This window comes from Uloborus diversus, chromosome 3 (assembly GCF_026930045.1).
Source record: "Uloborus diversus isolate 005 chromosome 3, Udiv.v.3.1, whole genome shotgun sequence".
In the NCBI taxonomy this organism is placed as follows: Eukaryota; Metazoa; Arthropoda; class Arachnida; order Araneae; family Uloboridae; genus Uloborus; species Uloborus diversus.
The window spans coordinates 107,543,450-107,562,718 of record NC_072733.1 but is presented as its reverse complement, the minus strand read 5'-3'; the positions used below and the strand labels follow the sequence as shown (position 1 = coordinate 107,562,718).

General features: G+C 29.8%; 1 protein-coding gene across 1 annotated transcript in view; it reads left to right on the top strand.

Moving 5' to 3' along the window:
• The window catches only part of LOC129218884 (neuroligin-2-like), a 196,864-nt gene that overhangs the window by 58,180 nt on the left and 119,415 nt on the right, over positions 1 to 19,269 (top strand). The window contains exon 3 of the mRNA XM_054853205.1: positions 695 to 880. Within this exon, the coding sequence (XP_054709180.1) occupies positions 695 to 880 (186 nt within the window). The remainder of the gene's footprint in view (positions 1 to 694; positions 881 to 19,269) is intronic.

The window sequence follows — 19,269 nt, the reverse complement described above, 5'->3', positions numbered from 1 at the left end:
ATTTAAAAGTTTAATTTTTTTTCTGGCAGCACTTTCCTTTTTGTTTTTTAAAAAATTTTCAATTGTAATAGACGTCAGTGTCAGTGTCCGTTAAAACTTCAAGATTAAATCTTCTTCTTGCGAGAGATTTTTGGAAAAAAAGAAAAAAAAAAAGACTGTATACATAATACTAGGTAACTCAAGTAGCCATTTCGTGCCACGCCGCATCTAAGTTGTGATATCAGCAAAAGACGGAATTTCTAAATATTAAATAATTATTTTTTTACCTATTTATAGTATCGATCAGAAGGTATTTTACGTGTAATATGTTTATCTCATACTTCAAATAAACTTTAAAATGTGTTCAAACAATAAAACTATGAAACGACAATAAATAACAATAAAATAACAGAAACATTGGTTTGAGTATAATAATTTGGTTTCCTCTGTATTATGATTGATTTTAATACAACCAATATTGGTAACATTATATTCAATATATTTAGACAAAATCACCAAACGATAATTTCTGAATCATTTTTCGGGATTCCTGAAAGTTTTGTGGATGTGTCCTCTTCCTGGCGCGAGGAGCCATTTTGAAAATTTTTTGTTAAAAACGCATTGGTTATCTTTTTTGAACTATTTTAAAATTTGAAAAAAAAAAAGCTCAGTGTATTTCTTCTTTGACTATATTATTTCTTTTTTCCTTTGGTAGGTTTTCTTCCAGCAATGGAAGCTGCTTCCCGAGGCAATTATGGCTTGATGGACCAAATAGCTGCTCTGCATTGGGTTCAGGAGAATATTGCTCAATTTGGTGGAGATCCTAGAAACATAACTCTTCTTGGTCATGGATTTGGAGCTTCCTGCGCTCATTTATTGATGCTATCACCCATGGCTAAAGGTTAAAATATTATAATTAAATACGCCTTTTAGTTTCCACAAACACATACTATGTTAAGAATCTTGTTGAGGATATAGGATAAAATATCATACTCTTCTGTCTAAAAGTTAGAAACTAATATTTTAAGACTGGACCGTTAATCGTACTGTGTATATAATTTTTCAAAGCTCAAGATTTATTATTTCGCAATTTTTTACTCTAAACATATGTTTTAGAGTACAAAACAACACGATATAAACAAACAACTAATTTTCTAAAAAAAACATGATTTGGTAGTTTATATACTCTCTAAAGTTTTCAAATCAAGAATTTTTCAAGAAATACACATCTCAGCAAAATATCCTATTTATTGAATAGAAAAAATAGGGTCTGGTGGGGTAAAGTGGTCATAAAATCGTAAGTTTTCAACTTAGGTGGATAATAAAAACAATAAATTCTTTAAACACTTCAACTTTTTTTGTTGTTATTTTACATTGCATTATTATAGAACACGGTACATTGCATTTCAGGAAAAAAATATTGAATTTAAAAAGTTTTATAGCACTTTCATTTCCCTTTGTATTTATGACCACTTTCCCCCATGGGATGGGGGAAAGTGGTTATAGCATGGGGTAAAGTGGTCATAGTTTAAAAAAACGCAAAACCGTTACAAATAACCCTAATTTTTGTATATTTCGGTTATTTTTATAGTTACAAGTATATGTACGAGTATATACGGGTATACACAAGTCTACTATACGTGTCGTGTAGACATGAGTAAACATGTTCATAGATGAATAGATACATGTATACATCAGATGCATGCACATGCCTACTCAAGTATATACGTGTATACACAAGTGTGTACACGTATATACTCACGCATGTATACGTGATTACCTATAGGAGTATATACGTGTCTACACGAGTATATACGTATCACGTGTATATGCGAGTAAAGCGTAGAAAAGAACATCATATGCGTGTTTTGCGCTTGTATCTCGAGTATATGCGTGCATACCTGAGTATATACGTGTACAGTCGACGTATATACGCATATATAAGTGTACATACATACTTATACGAGTATACACGAGTTAATTCGTGGATACATCCAGTTCGTGTTTGTACGTGTCTACTCACGTAAATATATATGAAAGCACGAGTATAGTCGTATGTTTACGTGTAAACACGATTATATACCTGTTAGACGTATATACGTGCATTTACGTGTATACACCAGTACATGTATCCACGTATATCCACGAGTATATCCGCTAATATACATGCATGCTTACAGAATGAATCCAAGATTTTTTGCAAAATCTAAGTGGTGTGAAAGGGGAGGATAAGAAGCAAAGAATCATAAGAAACTTATGGTCGCTGACGCGCTACATGCACAAAAGGTCAGAAACTGACGTTAGCAAAACAGGTCACAAATTTGTTACACAAAGATGATTTTACTCGACATTTTAGTTTTTAAGACATATTTAGAGCAGTTGTTAAAAGTTACGGCCTGTAGTATTTCTAATACACGCATCGCAACGAAGGTGCAGCGACTGATGAAAGTTTTTCAAAAGTCTCGTAATTGCAACAGAGTGATTGCGATGCATGTATTACAGCTTCCGGCCGCAGATTTCATCAATAACTTTAAAATTTTCTTAAAACCTAAAATGTTGTGTAAAATTGTCTTTGTGTAATAAATTTGTGACATGTCTTGTATCCATCAGTTTCTGGGTTTTCGTGCATGTAGCGCGTCAGCCTTGAGTTTGATTCTTGATGTTTCTTATGATTCTTGCTTCTTATCCTCCCGTCTAACACCTTTTAATAATTTGACCAGGAGTTTAGACTCACCCTGTATACATGTATATCATATGATTGTATGCAAGTGTCTACTCGAGTACGTACGCGTATATACGTGTTTCTCTGAGTATATAATTGTTCGTATATAAGCATATACGAGCATATATTCGTATATACGAGCATATACTATAATATACGTGTATAGTCGAATGTATATCTGTATAGATAAAAAATACTTGCAGGTACCCAAATACGTGTTTATTGATGCATTTATGTGAATACGTATATATACGTGCCTACACGAGTATATGCGTATACATACGCATATACTCGTATATTTAACCCTGTTTATTGTAAAAACAATACATATTAAGTGAAATTAATATTTAATTTATATCTGCCTTATACTTAAAGATTTAGTGACTTTAGAAGAACAATATTCGTTAAGCCTAATATTATGACCACTTTACCCCATCTTACTTAAATTGTTCTAACAAATTATTCAAAATAGATTCAGCTAATTGCTAATGAGTAAGAGTTCTTGAGACATGTAGGAAGCTTCCTGTGCAGTCAATCTGTTCATAATTCTAACAAACAAAATTTCCCAAGGAAGTAAAAAAAGGTATTTAGATTTTAAGAATTCTCATATTTACACAAAATATTTTTTTTTTACCAAATAAAATTTTGCCAGTTGTAAAATTTTGTACTCAAAATATAGTTTATAAATGCACTACCCTAAAATAAAATTTTCACATTTATTCGAACATTAATTTCCAAGCTATAGCCATTTATTTGAATTATGACCAATTTACCCCATTGACCACTTTCCCCCCACCAGACCCTAATCGTTTTAACTACTTCGTGTTTCATCTGCTACGAAATATTTTAAGTGATTTAACTAATATTTTACAGCAAAACAAAATACTGGTATGTTTCCTGCATTGTTATATGTGTCTGTTTTCTTCAAGTAGTTTTCTTCCTTGGAGGATAAAATCAGAAATAGATGCACGTATTGAAATAAAGAAGAAATAGAAACGCTACAATAATTTAATGCTTTAAAAAGTTTTCAGGTAAATATTTTTCACAAAAAAATAAATAAATTGATAAAATAAATAAATACATAACTAAAAACTTTAAATTTTAAATAAAACTCATTAACTCAAATTTAGTAATTCGTTGTGGAAAATACTAAAGGAAAAAATTAAACGAAATATATGATCAAAACGATAGTTATATTTATGAAATAGATAAGAATTACTACTTTACTTAGATAGATTGGAAAATTTTAGACTTTAAAATAAATGCTGTTTAATTTTTTCCATGTTTTGAAGCATTAACTAACTATTTTTTACTTTAATACGTATTTATTTGCTCACGAAGTAGAACTCGAATATCGCTGTTGTATTATTTAAGGAATTATGGCTATAAAAGTTAGAACACTTTGTGGGAAAAGGCTAAGTAAAAATGTGTCAAGTCCTAGTAAAAAAAAAAGTGTAGGAAAATAACTGAGTTAAACAGGAAAAAGGACCAGCTAAAGGATTTATTTATTTAGTAGTTTCAATCTTAGCCGCAACATTAAAAGTAAGTTTTTTCTTTGACACAAATTACTTTTTCTATTCCTCACAGCTTAGAAGCACAATTAATTTATCTTCAAGATGGAGATAAGATAAATAGAAACATCATAAGTTATTTTCTACATTTTTTTTTTTTTGTAAATTTAAAGAAATTTTCAAAAAAATAGAGGAAAAAACAACTAAAATGTATTGAAAAATAAGAAAACACTTAATTTTATTATTTTATCATCCAAGCTAAATTAATAAATAAATAAAATTGATGAATAAATAAGAAAAAAATAGTAAATAAACTCCTTAATTTTATTTACTAAATTACCGTTCATGCACAGCGTAGGCGTGTACTAAAGTAAGCATTAGCGCATTTTTTATTACATTTCTCAACCGTGAAGAATTCCTCCTTGTCTAGGTTGTTCTTCAGTATTGAAACACGTTTTAATAAACGAAGATAAATTATTAAAAAAAAAAAAACATTTTCCGCAAATAATTAATAACACATGCATACTAAAAATATTTCAATTTCTTTTTTGAGCGAACGTGCGATATTTGCCACAATGCCTAAAATCGGGCATCGGTCATGCCATAGAATATTATTCTGCTTTTATGAAAAACCAAAATTGTACAGAATACCTGTTTTAAGCATTGCATTGAATGCCGGATTTCGTACATCGCCAATAATGTATCGTTAACAACAGTTACATATATCAAAGTTTTTTGAAATGTAATAATTATTGATTTAAACTCTGAAGTCAATGCTCTATCGTGCTACAATACTGGCCTAAAGTTAGTTTACAAAGCTGGTTTAGAATGCATATAAATAGCGTAATGAGTAATGGGTCATCCCCAGTAGCACACAGCGATTTCGGTGCGCCCCACCCACAAAAAAAAATATTGAAAAGTTTCCGAACTTCTGACTAGTTTCCGAACTGTGCAACTACACATTTACATACTACAAAAAAAAAAAAAAAAAAAAAACAGTAGTACACTCAAACTTTTTTTTTTGCGATTTAGCAATAATTTTTGTTTCGAAAACTATTTTCACAGCTACTCGTGAAGTTTAAAACAATTTATTCATGCGATTTTTTACGCGGTAAATATCCACCGCGCAAAAACAGGTTTGAGTGTACTCAAAACGTATCGTATATTTTTAAACAATCGAAGTGTTTAAATACAAATGTAGAGAGACTTAAACCCTTGATTTCCTCTGATTCTGTCAAGGTTTGCAATATATAACGAGCGATATATAACCGCTATATGGATGCATCACTTGCCAAATCAATTAACTCCATAAAACAAAAAGTCGTGAAAAGTGATGAAGAAAATAGTGTTATCCATAGGAGTGAATGGGACCTCGTGTTACATTTTCTGCCATCGCATGATCAGAAATGTACTGAACCAAAATTTTAATATAAATTCACATTCTAAGCATTGATTAAGCACTATTAAAGCAGAAATAAGGATTTTTTTAAAAATAGGGAAGTTGCAACCTATTAAATGCTCATATTTTGGCTGTTGGATATTGTTAATAGACCCTCAAAACTAAAAAATTCACCATCGCCGAATTTTAAAACACCGTGATTGATTTTTAATGAATTTTTAAAAATCCACGCGCAAAAGTGCGCTTTTCTGAAACGTCACGAGCTCACGTCACAGGGCACTAATGGGCAGCCTTCCGCCGAAGATCCCTTGTTTTCGCTTGGGACATTTTGAGCGCGCTGATATTTTTATTTTTTAGAAATTCAATAATCCTTTTGAACACACTATGGAGGCCGGATTCGTTAAAGTACAATCTAAATGATCTTCCTCAAGTAACATCGATGATGATATTCGAATATTTCCGAGAGGATGAGAGGCTTAATGTTCCAGAAACGCAAGGAGTTAAATGCGAGGAGATAAGCCTTTTACGTTTCGTCTTCGAAGTCGAATGCACGTGCTTCGGTTTCTCCCCTATCGGAAGAGAGCATGACGTCACAAGCGTTTGAACTTAAAAAAATAATTTAAAAAAAAACTACTTATCGTATCGCAAAATTTTTTTCACCTATGATGTTCATACATGTTGCTCTATCATATAAAAATAAAATTGAAATATCAAAAACTTCCCTACTGGAGTTAATCGATTTGGCAACTAAGGCATCCATATAGTGATCAAAGATTTAAAAAAAAAAAGCTTGTTTTTTCACTAACAATTAGTAATTGATTCTTTCACTTTTCATCCAACTTTCATGAGAGTACAATAAATTATTCTTAGTTTGTCAGGAATCTTGGATTTCCCTTTTATTCCCTTTTTGTAACTAAATTTTATTTTTACATTTCACATTCAAGCTTGCTGCTTGTCTTAATAACTTAATACACTTTTTATGTTCAAAAATGACATGTAATCGGAATGAAATATTTATTTCTAGGCTTACAAACCAATTATTTTTACAAATATGCTACATTCAAAATCTCATGTTGTGTCTCCAATGTTTAAGCAATATGCTTGTTGTTATTATGCTAGTGATTCAAATAACTATAGATCCTGATAGCTCCTACTCATGAATAAATTAAATATATTTTCAAATGAGAGACTAGGATCTTCGGCTAAACAGTATTCACATACAGGACATTGCAAATAGTGTCTTGCTGTAATAATACATTATGTTTCGTTCCTAACTGTAAATAATTTTTTAATAATGTATAGTTACATACCTCTTCATTTTTTGCCAAATTCAAAAAATAAGTATAAAAAGCAGTTATTTTTTATTTAATTTATATGGTCGTTTTTTTAGTGCAATTCTATATTAAAAAAACAAAGAATATATGTGTATATATTTGTGTATGTTCCTTACATAAATCCACAGTTTGCGTCGGATTTCAACCAAATTCGGCAGGCAGGCACTAGGGCAATCAAAAAGAAATGTAGGATGGTTTTCAAATGCCAAAAAAAGAACCGAAACGTTCGAGTTTTAATTTTAGGACCCGGAAATGGCGTCTTTCTATAATATGAGGGCAAAAAAATGCTTGCAAAAATTAGAATAAAATATCCATAGAGACCCCTATTTTTCAGCTTTAGATAAATATCGTTCCAATGTTCTAAAGTAAATAGAACGTGAATTATTACAGTTTTAACTAATTTCATGCTAAAATGTACGTAAGCCTTCAATTAGAAATCCATTGTTGCACAATGCTTTTATTTAAATTTATAGCGTGAAGAAAATCATTGAGAAAGAATATCCTTTGGCATTTTTTTCTCAAATATGAACAAATAAGATTCTGGCTTTTGTTTTGTAGCTGTTCCTGTACTCAGGGGATTAAAAAAAAATCCTTTTTGGTAATTTTTCCGCAATGTGTCGGACCATTTTACGGGTGTTTTTTTTTTATTATTATTCAAGCCTGGTTGTTAAATACGCTTCACTTGGCGCAACATTTATTTTCGAGTTAGACCGTGCAAAGCCGGCGACGCAGCTAGTCGTATTAATATTTAGGACAGTTTGAATTTTGTAAAAAGCTTTTTTTTGTTTTAAAAAGTTTTTCAAAAGAATATATTGTAAACTTTTAATTTTTAAAGAGACAGAGATCTTAAATTTGACACTGATTTTAGTATAGATAATAATTTCAAGTTGTTATAACTAAATTTGAAAAATTTCAAACAAAATTAACCTCTGAAAAGTTTTTAAATGTATTGCATAATTATTTTTTAATCACTAATTTTTTGAGGCAGCAAATTGAAGGTTACGTTCCCTCATGCAAGCGTATACTCAACACAAGAATTGATTTTTTTTTAAACTAATGATAGATCTCTATAAAAGTATGTTTCTTTTAGCAAACTTTAAAACACTTTAACAGTTTTTCTGAGACTTCTCTCAAAACAGATGACAAACACAAACATAAAACTATTTTCATGGCCTCACTTCAATGCCAAAATGTTAAACTCAATTTCACGTTCCATTTCAAGAAGATTGCAGTCGCCCTAAATTAAGATTAAAAATATGGATTTCTATTTATTGAGTGTTTGGAAAATCGAAAAAGTGGAAGAAATGTTTTCCTTTGCAGTGGAATAAGTTTGTTGCGATTTCATTTTCTGAAGAGCTGATGTATATGGACGCAAAGGGTTGTCACTGTCAATAGAGGAAAAGTAAACAAGTAAAGCAAAAATGTGTTACATAGTACTACGTATTGGTTTTTTCTGCTAATACAGTTTTTAATAGTTTTATTTATCTGATGGAAATAGTTTTCACTAAAATACTTTGCGTTCTAAAAAAAAAATGGAAAAATTAATTAAATAAAAACATATATTCTGCACTTCTTCTATATTTCAATCCAAGTATTTTAATTTTCTCAGAGATAGACTTTATATTAGGCACATAAAATTATTTCATTCTTGAAGAGATATACTGACTACAATTTTTTAAAAGTCGCTTTGCATAATAATAAAAAATCTGGAGAAATATGTATGCCCTCTAGATGATATTTGAGCATGAAATAAGCATATAGAATAATACTTGAGCCAATTGCACATTTTCAACAACAATTTAATTTTTTTCAGTTACATTTTAAAATGACTGAAATAAAGAAACGCTTTGTTTAGATCGCTACAAAAATAAATGAATTAATTAAAAATATCCTATTAGTAAAGCATACAATCGGTAAATAAATTTTATCTGTAAAAAAGAAATCTGTAAAAAAATGTTGATACGTCGATTTGTTTGAAAGTATGATCAATTCTTGGGACAATATCAGCTAATGATTCCAAATTTCAAAATAAATAAATAAATAAATAAAATAATAAAACTAAGCATTAAATTTGAGAAAAGGAATCAATTAAAATGTTAATATATTTCTTAAATTTGTGCAGTTGATAGTGCGATTGTTACAAAAAGTAAGCGAGCAATAAAGTGCTCAAAATGTTTCGCCAATGTCTGTTTTTATTAGTAAAATAAAATTTTAATTAAATTAAAATTCACGTCAAAGTAAATTTTCTTGTTCGTCCTCCAAACGGATGAAAAATCATTTTGCACAAAGTTGTGCAACGTCCAGTGTGTAATTTACCTATGTTTTGCATGTCCTTGGAAATATAACACAACTTTTCATAAATTTTCTGAAATAAATCTAGCAAAACAAAACAACAATATTATAAAATATTGATGAATGTTTTAGCTCATCTCCATGAAGTAGTAAAAACTCCTGCTATAACGAAGAAACCTGCTCGTCAAAGCTCCCTCTTTCAAAAAAAAAAAAAGGAAAAAAAAAAGTTCTTAAAAATCATTTAAAACCACCGTAGTTAAACGTTTAAGTTAAATAATAAGCCTTTTATCTGCAACTATCCAATTCGAATGAAAATGCAATAATAATATTAATAATAATAATAATAATAATAATAATAATAATAATAATAATAATAATAATAATAATAATAATAATAATAATAATAATAATAATAATAATAATAATAATAATAATAATAATAATAATAATAATAATAATAATAATAATAAGTTATGAAATAAGGAAATCACACTAAGTTTAGATTTTCCGTCAAAAAATATTGATACATAACCCAAAAGATAAAATAAAAACTATATTTGTACATGCGAAAAAAGCGGAAAGTAACATTTAATTCGTGTGAAAGAATTTGATTGGCCATACAGCGCAGGATCAGAGAGGAATGAAAATCCCCCTATCCAAACTATAGCGACTTTAATTGAAATACTTTTTACAATATGAACAAATGAAAATCTGGGCTTCCCCTGAAGGAAAGGAATTCAACTCAACTATGTAATAGAGTTACAATAATTAAAAATCACCCCCGCCCCCGAAAAAGGTAACTTTTTATTAAAATACACACTCCAGTTACCTATCGATCAGCTGAAAACTGCACACATATTTATCGTATATTCATACCAAGAATTATATGTTTTTTATTTAATTGTTTCATTCATGAACAAAATGCATTTTCACTGAGACTCTAATTTCGGTGAAGGGCAACCGCATAAAAACGGCAACTTTTACAAAAATATTTTTTTCACTAATTTTGTTGAAAGGATTTAATTAACTAATATCTATGTCGTGATCTGGCGCTGCACGGTCTGCCCCGAAAATAAAAAAAAAAGGTCAAGTTACGTATTCTAACCTTCAAGCGTCAACAAAGCGGAAAATGTTAGGTTAAAACTACCCTTCAGAAACAGTTCTTGAAAAAACTCATTGTAGTAAGGACATTAGTCCCTAAAATGTTCTCATCGAAGAATAACATTAGACCCTAAAAGGAAAAGGACAACAGTTCAATAATAAAGTCAGCGCGTCCTTCAAAAATCCCAGTCCGTATCAAAATGTGCAGCGTTGAACACCTCAATTGTTACAACGTTCCTTGATGTAGAAAGAACTTGATGAGGTCGCGTGACTCATGCCTAAAAGTTTCTCTTGAATAAATAAGAAGTATAGCCAAAATTGTGACATTAAAATAAAAACAACAGTCCTAAAATACAGTCAACGAAGCCTATGAACAATCATCTAGAGGAAGGACTACAGTTACAAATAAGGGGAACTCTTAAAATTTCTTGTTCACGGTTTCGTTGAAAACTTTCGTCTGAGTAATGACATGGATTCCTGAAAATCCAGTTAGAATGGGAACAATATTCCCCAAATTCTTTTCTCAAAAAATCCGAAATAGCAGCCACAGTGTAACACATTAGGATTGAAAAAATAATAATAATAAATACAGCACCAAAAATCTATTTTTTCAATAAGTACAATATGCCCTAAAAAATCCCTCTGAAATAAGGACGCCAGTTCATCAAAATCAACATCAGCTCACACTATTCTTCAATATCGTTAAAGCACTAAAACTTTGATTTTGATTAAATTAAGGTATCCGACTAGGTTGAAAAGTCGATTTTCGACCAAAGCTAACTTTTTATCAAAATGGGTTTATTCAACAGCCCCATTCTTAGGGATTATAAAACTTTTTATTTTTTTAATCAACGCAAATTAGAACTCACGTTATAAGCATTTGAATACTAAGTGTCTGCAGTATAACACGTGTTAAGTCTAATCTTTACTTACGTGCTTTGAAGAATGCAATTTTTGTTCGATACAGACAGCGGAAAACATGATTTTGAAAATTCTATTCAGTATTGAAACATGAGATTTGGCATGACTGTCTTGTGAGTGTAATACACAGCAGATTATGTGAATGATGATATATTTTTGAATTTATAGATTTTTTAAACAAAAAAGGTGGCTAATTTTCGAGAAATTTCTGGATAAAGTCACGTAATTTGACATAAACTTTAAAAATTCTAGAAATATTTCCTAACCTGCTTTCTGTTTCATGCGTAGAATTTATACATGTAAAATAATCTAAGCAAATTGTTTATAGCTAATTAATTTTTTAATTTTTATGAATACAATGTTTCTCCTAACTGGTAATTTTCAGTCATTTTTGCCGAAAAACCACCCATTAAAATATATATATATATATATATATATATATATATATATATATATATATATATATATATATATATATATATATATATATATATATATATATATATATATATATATATATATTTTATATGGGAAAATTTTTTTTTCGGAGTTCAACAAGTGACGCCCCCTAGTTTTGTGACACTATAATAAAAAGTAATCAGTGCAAAATTTGAACTCGATTGGTCAATAATAACACGTGCCCCTTGGACGTTGAACTTTAACACTTTTGATAATTTTCCCACAAATCTTCGAGTTTTTACTTCAGACCCCGTAAATCGTTTCTCCTATGTTTGCAAAATATTTTTACAGCGAGGTAGCACAAAAAATAATCTTTTTAATTACTTCATATCGTCTAAAGTTTTTACATTGAATAGGAATGAAATATTGCTTTAGAAACTTTATCTTAATCGTACGCTTTTCTCAATGTATCTCAATCGAGTGCATTTTTTTCCGATAGTCTTGAAGTGCCTGTAAAATACTAAATTGCTTTTGTGACTCATATTTGGTAAATTGATTGTGAAATTCTTCGATTAATTGTGCTCCTCTTTTAGTTGTATCATTCACAACTTTCAACATTTTAACGATATCTCTTCCCTTTAAATAGCTTAAATCATTTTGCCATGAATCAGGATCAAATAGGAAAACATCTTTTGGTGTTTGTAACTTCTGTAACAGTTTTATTGACTTGTAATTGATTCGATAAAGAGGAAGATCTTTACTAAGAAAGTATTCCAAATCATCTACTGTTATTTGAAATTTTTTATACAGTCATCAGACAGGTCTTCCTATACAGCAAGCATTTTTTTTTGACGTAGTCTTTTCCTATCTTCAAAATTAATTCCTTCATCCAATACGGACAAAGCTACTAGTTCATCCCCTAAGTACCATAAGTGATTTATGAATTTTTGAATCACTGCTTCTGCTGCATGTTTGTCATCATTTTGTACGCTGCAGGTTTTTTAGACACTAGACTTTATATTAATTTAAAAGGCCTAGAATGGGTTGCTGCAAAAAAACTATATCTTCATACAATATTTAACTGTAAAACAGAATTTACCGGCAATCTCTTCATATAAGGTCAATTTAAGTTGTTTCCTAAATATATAAATATTGAAACAATAAATTCCTTTTGCCACCCATCTGGCTCACAGATAAGCTCCAGGTTGGCGAAAACATATCCCTGTAGGAGGGAGGCCTTCACCAAGAAATATTATTACACGTTATGAAAATTCTCTACTATTTCTTAATACCGCTTTCTATGAACAATAATATGTCATCAAATTTTTCTTTTAGAATTTAAGTCGTATGTGTTATTTTTGAATTTTGAAGCTCTTAAATAATGGAATATCGAGTCTAGAACTAAGAAAGGCAAGAAATTCTTTAAAGACACTCTGCAGTACGATTTCAAGTGCATGATGATAGCAATACAAATGCAATATATAACCGTTCAGTTTTTGCTCTAAAAAATTACATGCACAATTTATACGGCCGGTATTGTAAGCCGCTATATAAAAACACTACAGCTTGAACAGTTAGCAACAAAGAGCAATCATCAAAGATAACACACATATACAACTGAAGAAATATCTCAGAAATTCTGAGAAGCTGTTCAACATTGGAAGCTATCATGGTAAGCCTATCGGCGTTTTTTCCAGTTACATCTGGATGTAGCTTTGTATCCCAGGGAATAACTAAAAAATCTAAATTTAAATTCATGAAATCTAATTTTACCTCTCGAAGATTTTCTCTTGCTCTCTTAAGGGATGTACGATTGATTATAAGATTATTTGGATTTAAATTTACTGTATCTACATAGGCTGTTAATAAATGAGCAGCATTTTTGTCCCTAATATGGCATTTGTCTAACACTGATGAAATTCGAGCAGATCTCAATAATTGTCAAGCTTTTTTGCGCTGTGGTAGACCAGATAAAGAAAAAAGGTTCAACAGGTTAGGATAGATACCCATTTCGGTTCCTAAATCTTGTAAATTGCAAGAGGAATTTGATGATAATAAAGGACTATGTACTGAAATAAAAGGCAGTTTAAAGAATAGATTTTTACATGATTCCGATCTGGAATTTTTAAAAATGTATATTTAAAATATGGAAAATAGAGTTTATTTTTATGGTAGGGTAATCGAGGATTTTTCAAAATTTAAATTATAAGAATGCATAAATATTTAAGAATATAACTAAAGAACATTGAATTAAAATATAATTGTCATTACTAATATTTATAGCATCGAACGAGCGCGAATAGCAGCGGTATGCCTGTCCCAAGGCCATTGGTGTACATGTACCCTATGTAATATATAAAATTTTACAGAATGAATGGTTGGTCTGGCAGTAGCAACATCTATAGAAGGTTCAAAATTACTTTAAATATGAAACCTAGGAATATTTTTACATAAAAATGAGAAAATCCGCAATTTTTTCTTTAAAACTCAAAAAAGGGGGCCCTAGGGGCACGTGTTAATATGCATGGATTGACTTAAAATTTTGCATGGATCATTTATTTGTATAATGGAACAAATTGAGGGGGCGTCGTGTAAAATATCTACAACTTCAAAAAAAAGGACCACCCTAATATATATATATATATATATATATATATATATATATATATATATATATATACTGTTATTGTGGTTTATTTTTAAGCTATATAAATGCATGTTATCTTTCTGCTTCTAAAAATGCTAATATTATTTCCTAATAGTGTAAAAAAAAAGACAGCTCCGAACCTTGTCGGATACCTTAAGTACAACAGTAATTAAAATTTAAATTATAAAAAGGGAATTTCTCAATTGTGTTTAGGCAAGTACAAGCATATAAATAGACTTTAAAAAACTAAAAATAATCAAATGGGATTTTTTTTTAACTCCCATTAACGGAGAAGCCTAGAAACCGTTAAACGATTTTATTTGTAAAAAATGGAGCAAAAATGAAATCGACATGTCATTTATTTAAGTAGTAACATTCACTCCAGAAAAAGATCAATGTTTGGTGCACACGATTTCAGATGACGAGTTTGAAATTTAAGTCCACATCAGCTTAAATTTTGAGCTCAGAAAGGTAAAACAGTAAATTCTTGGTCACGATTATATTAAATACAGCAGTAATAAAATTTTCAATTATAAAATAAAATAAAAAGGTTATAGCGAACGTCTCTAGACTGGACAAACAAATAAACATGCTCTAAATAACATAAAATGAAAAAAAAAAGAAACCAAAAGTTAAAACTTTTTGAACCCCCTATTATCGAAAAAGTCGAAACGCAATTGAAAAACTTCTATTTGTCATCATTTGGGCAGAAATGGCAATTATTAAAATGTCACATTTAATTTTTTTTTTCTTTACTTGATACTTTTAAATGCTTATAACCTTTTTCCTCGTTACATAAGGCCCTCCGTTTCTTTAAAAAGTAGGTAGAAAATCTTCTACGGAATTCTTTCCGATAGTTCCGATGAAACTAAAATCAGCACGATACGACAATTATTTTTAGTACAAATATCCATTTTGAAGTCCTAAAATTAAATTTCAGATAAAAAAAGAACTATTCGTTTCGATTAAATTCCTTCAACTATTAAATCAAAGATTTAAACAAAAGTTTTATGCATTATCTGTCGCATACAGATTAACAGCAATTACAATATGGCAAATAATTAATAAAGATGTGAATAATTCACATAAATTAAAACCCCAAAATGTTTTTAAATACTTCCCTTCTTTTCAATTTCAGGTTTAAATAAATTAGGGAGTTTGATAAATCCGAATCGGTCATTGTTTTTAAAACCCTACTTACGAAATATTTGAAGCATAAAAAGAACAGAATACTTATTCGTTTAAATTAGTTTAGAGTGAAATATCTTTGTCGTCTGAAACTGTGAATTACTTTTTATCTGTATGCTTGACAATTAGTGCTTTTTCTTTGTTAGCGATGCGTCTAATGGTTTCATTAATTTTTTTAGATGAAATTACTATCATTGTTCTCGAGATTGATTGTTGAAATTGGGAAATCTTTTACTCTTTTCTTTTATGTTAGTTTTATTCATAAACAAGAAGAAAACGAAAATTATAAATGTATCGTTTCTCATCTTATAATATTAAACTGCCATATTTACGCAAGCTGAAAAATTTAGAACCATAATCATTTCAAAATGAAGGTTAGATACTGTTATTTGAAAGAGAAAAATTTTAATTTGTCCGTTTTTGTCACAAAAATTGTTTAATTAAAATGTTTTTTTTTTTCTGAAAAATTGTTTTTATTTATTTTTTATTTTTTTAGATGATTATACGTATTTGTGTGGCGTTTTTTTTTAATATTCCGCAATAACAGGCATTTTATAAAATATAAACAAGTTTGTAATCTAATTTATAACATTTTTATGTGATTATTTCTAACCTATTGTATAGTTGTTACTTTGAGAAAAACATTGATATGGCATTAGTTTTGTTGTTCTTTGCATTTATCCACTTTTTGTAATTGTTGCTACAGTCAAACCTCGTTATCGCGACACCCGGATTTCACGACACTCCGGATGTCACGTCACTTTTTCAAAGTCCCGAACCTATGCCACATAATTTTAACGTTAAGTAGCTCCGGATTTTACGACAGTCTTTTTGGTGCACCTCCGGTTACGACGACACTTCGAACAGCGCCGACTGGATCAAATATTTCTTTGTAATTGTTAAATTTTCTGTAAAATAATGAAAACATCAGGTAATGTTTGTTGTAGGAACTTCAGACTCTGCAAGAGGTTTGACCAGGCATGACACCTCAAGAATGGTGGGGGGCGAGTAGATAAGTTCTAAAAGGTACAGATTTCATACTTTGATAAGAGGGACAATAGAAAGAAATTCAAAGCAGGTGGAGAGTCTTGAATTAGTTTCTTTCTTGCTGATACTTTCGTGGGAAAGAGGAGTGTTAAAAATGCTATTGAAAAGTTATTTAGTTAGAAAAGTTTTTAGTTACACAAAAAATAATAATAATAAGTGAAGATTTTTTTAAGAAAAAAATATTTTTGTTATATCTACCAATAATTCAAATTTACATTAGTTAAATCTAATTTAAAATGTATATATAGATACTACTATTTTTTTCATTAAATCTAATTTTAATGTTAACTAATGTTTAATTATGAATTTTTAAATATTCCGGTTATGACGTCGCTCCGGCTATGACGACACTTTGTTGACAGTCCCAAAGGTGTCGTGATAACGAGGTTCGACTGTATATCCAAACACTTAGTTATATCGAAAAGTGAAAGTACATTCGGATTAATGGCAATTTGTTGTTACGGTGATTTGTAGCAGTAGTTTATGTTTTGTTCTGCAAAAGTTTTCATACATATACATATATTTCATTTTTTTCTTGGAAAAATCTGTTCATAATGAAAAATATCTTAAACTTTTGATTTAAAAATTTACCGTTTAAAACCAAAAAAATATTTTAAATTTTAATAAAAGTTTGTAAAATATATCTTTTAGTTAAAACTGCTAAGAATTGTTTACTAGGTGCAAAAAAATAATAAAATAAATAAAATTGATAAACATTCTTTTTAAATCATGTATTGTGTATGGGATTCGATACGAGAAATCTTGCACCTAAAAACATTTAGAATTTTAATGAGAAGATTGTAACATCATTAAGCCGCTACTTTGATTTGCCAGACATGCACACAAAACCTGAAAAAGTTTATCTTTAGAAGAATGTAACGCTGAAAGACAGTTACGAGTCTAAAACTGATTGTTCATTTTTCTCTGAAAAAAAACAATGATTCATCACTAAAATAAGCAAACATACGAAATAAAGTGTTAAATTCATTAAGCTTTTTCCTACCTACATTTATCCGAAATACTTGCGCTTAAATTTTCACTCGATTCTTACAATTTATCCCCTTGTGTGAACCCATTCCTGCTTCCCAATTATTTGCTTTAATTGCTAAACATACTATATACGTATTTATTTAAAGTACAATTGAGGCAGTTTGAAGCAAAGGGATGTAAGTGGCAAAATTAAAAATTTGGAGATAACCAGCACGAATGGTAGGTGAACCTCTCCTCTTTTTTGGGGCAAAAGATCGTACTAGTAGTCCTAGTAGGCTCTGTTATACAGCATTATTTAGGAAAACTTTTCAATGAAAGCCTATCTAAGATCTTATCTTTAAACGCGTTTTACTCAAAACTTGAAAATGTCCACTTACATCCCTTTGCTTCTCACTGCCTCAATTACAGAAAAGAATAATGCAAATTCTTTAAAAATTGCAAACTTAAAAGCTAGCCAAGAATAGCCGTGTTTTTAAATTTTTATTATGTTGTTTTGTTCTGTGAAATATAAGACATGAGAATTGCATGTCATCGCAGGTTGGACAATCTCTGAAAATAATTAGAACTCCAAAAAATTATAGAAACATGCTCTTCAACATTTTCTTTTCTTCTAAAACTCAAACATATCTCGTAACACTTGGTGGCCGTCAAGTTATCACGGCCGCATCATTTTTCCTGGTCTTTAGGTTTAATAACTAATTGAGAATTGTGATATTTAATTTTTGCTAGTTTTGCTATTCTTGCGCATAATAAGGTGTCTTTTCCAAAGCTGCTTGCTCTCTTTCTATTTTTAACTGATATATTTATGCTGTTATTTATCATTCATACAATCCGCATAAATCTTTTCTATTATTTTGTATGCTTTACTTTGCTAGCGTTTGTCTTTTGTAGCCAAGGCGAATTTCGTACCTTGTTTTTGATATGTCATGTTGTTTTAGCTCTGAAAAACTAGTTTGGAAGGTAATATCATCATACTATTATAGACCGAAAATTACCTAAATTTTAAAACACAACCGCCAAATAGAAAATTGTGGCGCACTCACAGAAAAAACTTATGAGTAATTAAAATTAATATTATATAAATATTTTTAAAAAGTGAAAAAATTGAATGTTTTACAGTAGTTGAGCTTTAATAAATTTTAAATAATGTTTCCTTGTATAGTTCTAATCAAAATACAAACTCTGTTTCCTGCACTTGACGGTATAACTCTTAATAAAACAACAATCTAAATATATCCGCTGTTCAAGACTATTATTCAAGTCTCTAACTACTTTAATTACATATTGCTGGAGTAACAACTTTGAACATAAAAGGTATTCGCATTCATAAACAGACATCTAAAATGATGTATGAATCCAGTAACTTAAAAAAGCATAATTTCTTTTATCTTTAGCCACCGAAGCAAAACATGCCAAATGCAAGTGTTCTTTAAACATGTGATTCTTTCCACGAAACAGGATAATTTGTCACCGTGATGATTAAAAAAGTGTTCCGCCAAACTGTACCTTTTGTAATAAGTAAGTAAGATGACAGAAGTTCATAATTCATATTTAAAGGCAGATATAAATGGTTATGTGCTGATATGTCATTTTTTCTACAATGAACTTTATGACTGCTGGTTTTTATTCCATTTTGTGCTCCGGGTATACTGATTTATGGACCCGCGGCATAAGAAGGACATTTTTAATGCAGTAACAATTACCTGGAAGATCAAAAACTGAGATCTGTTCTGGAAAAA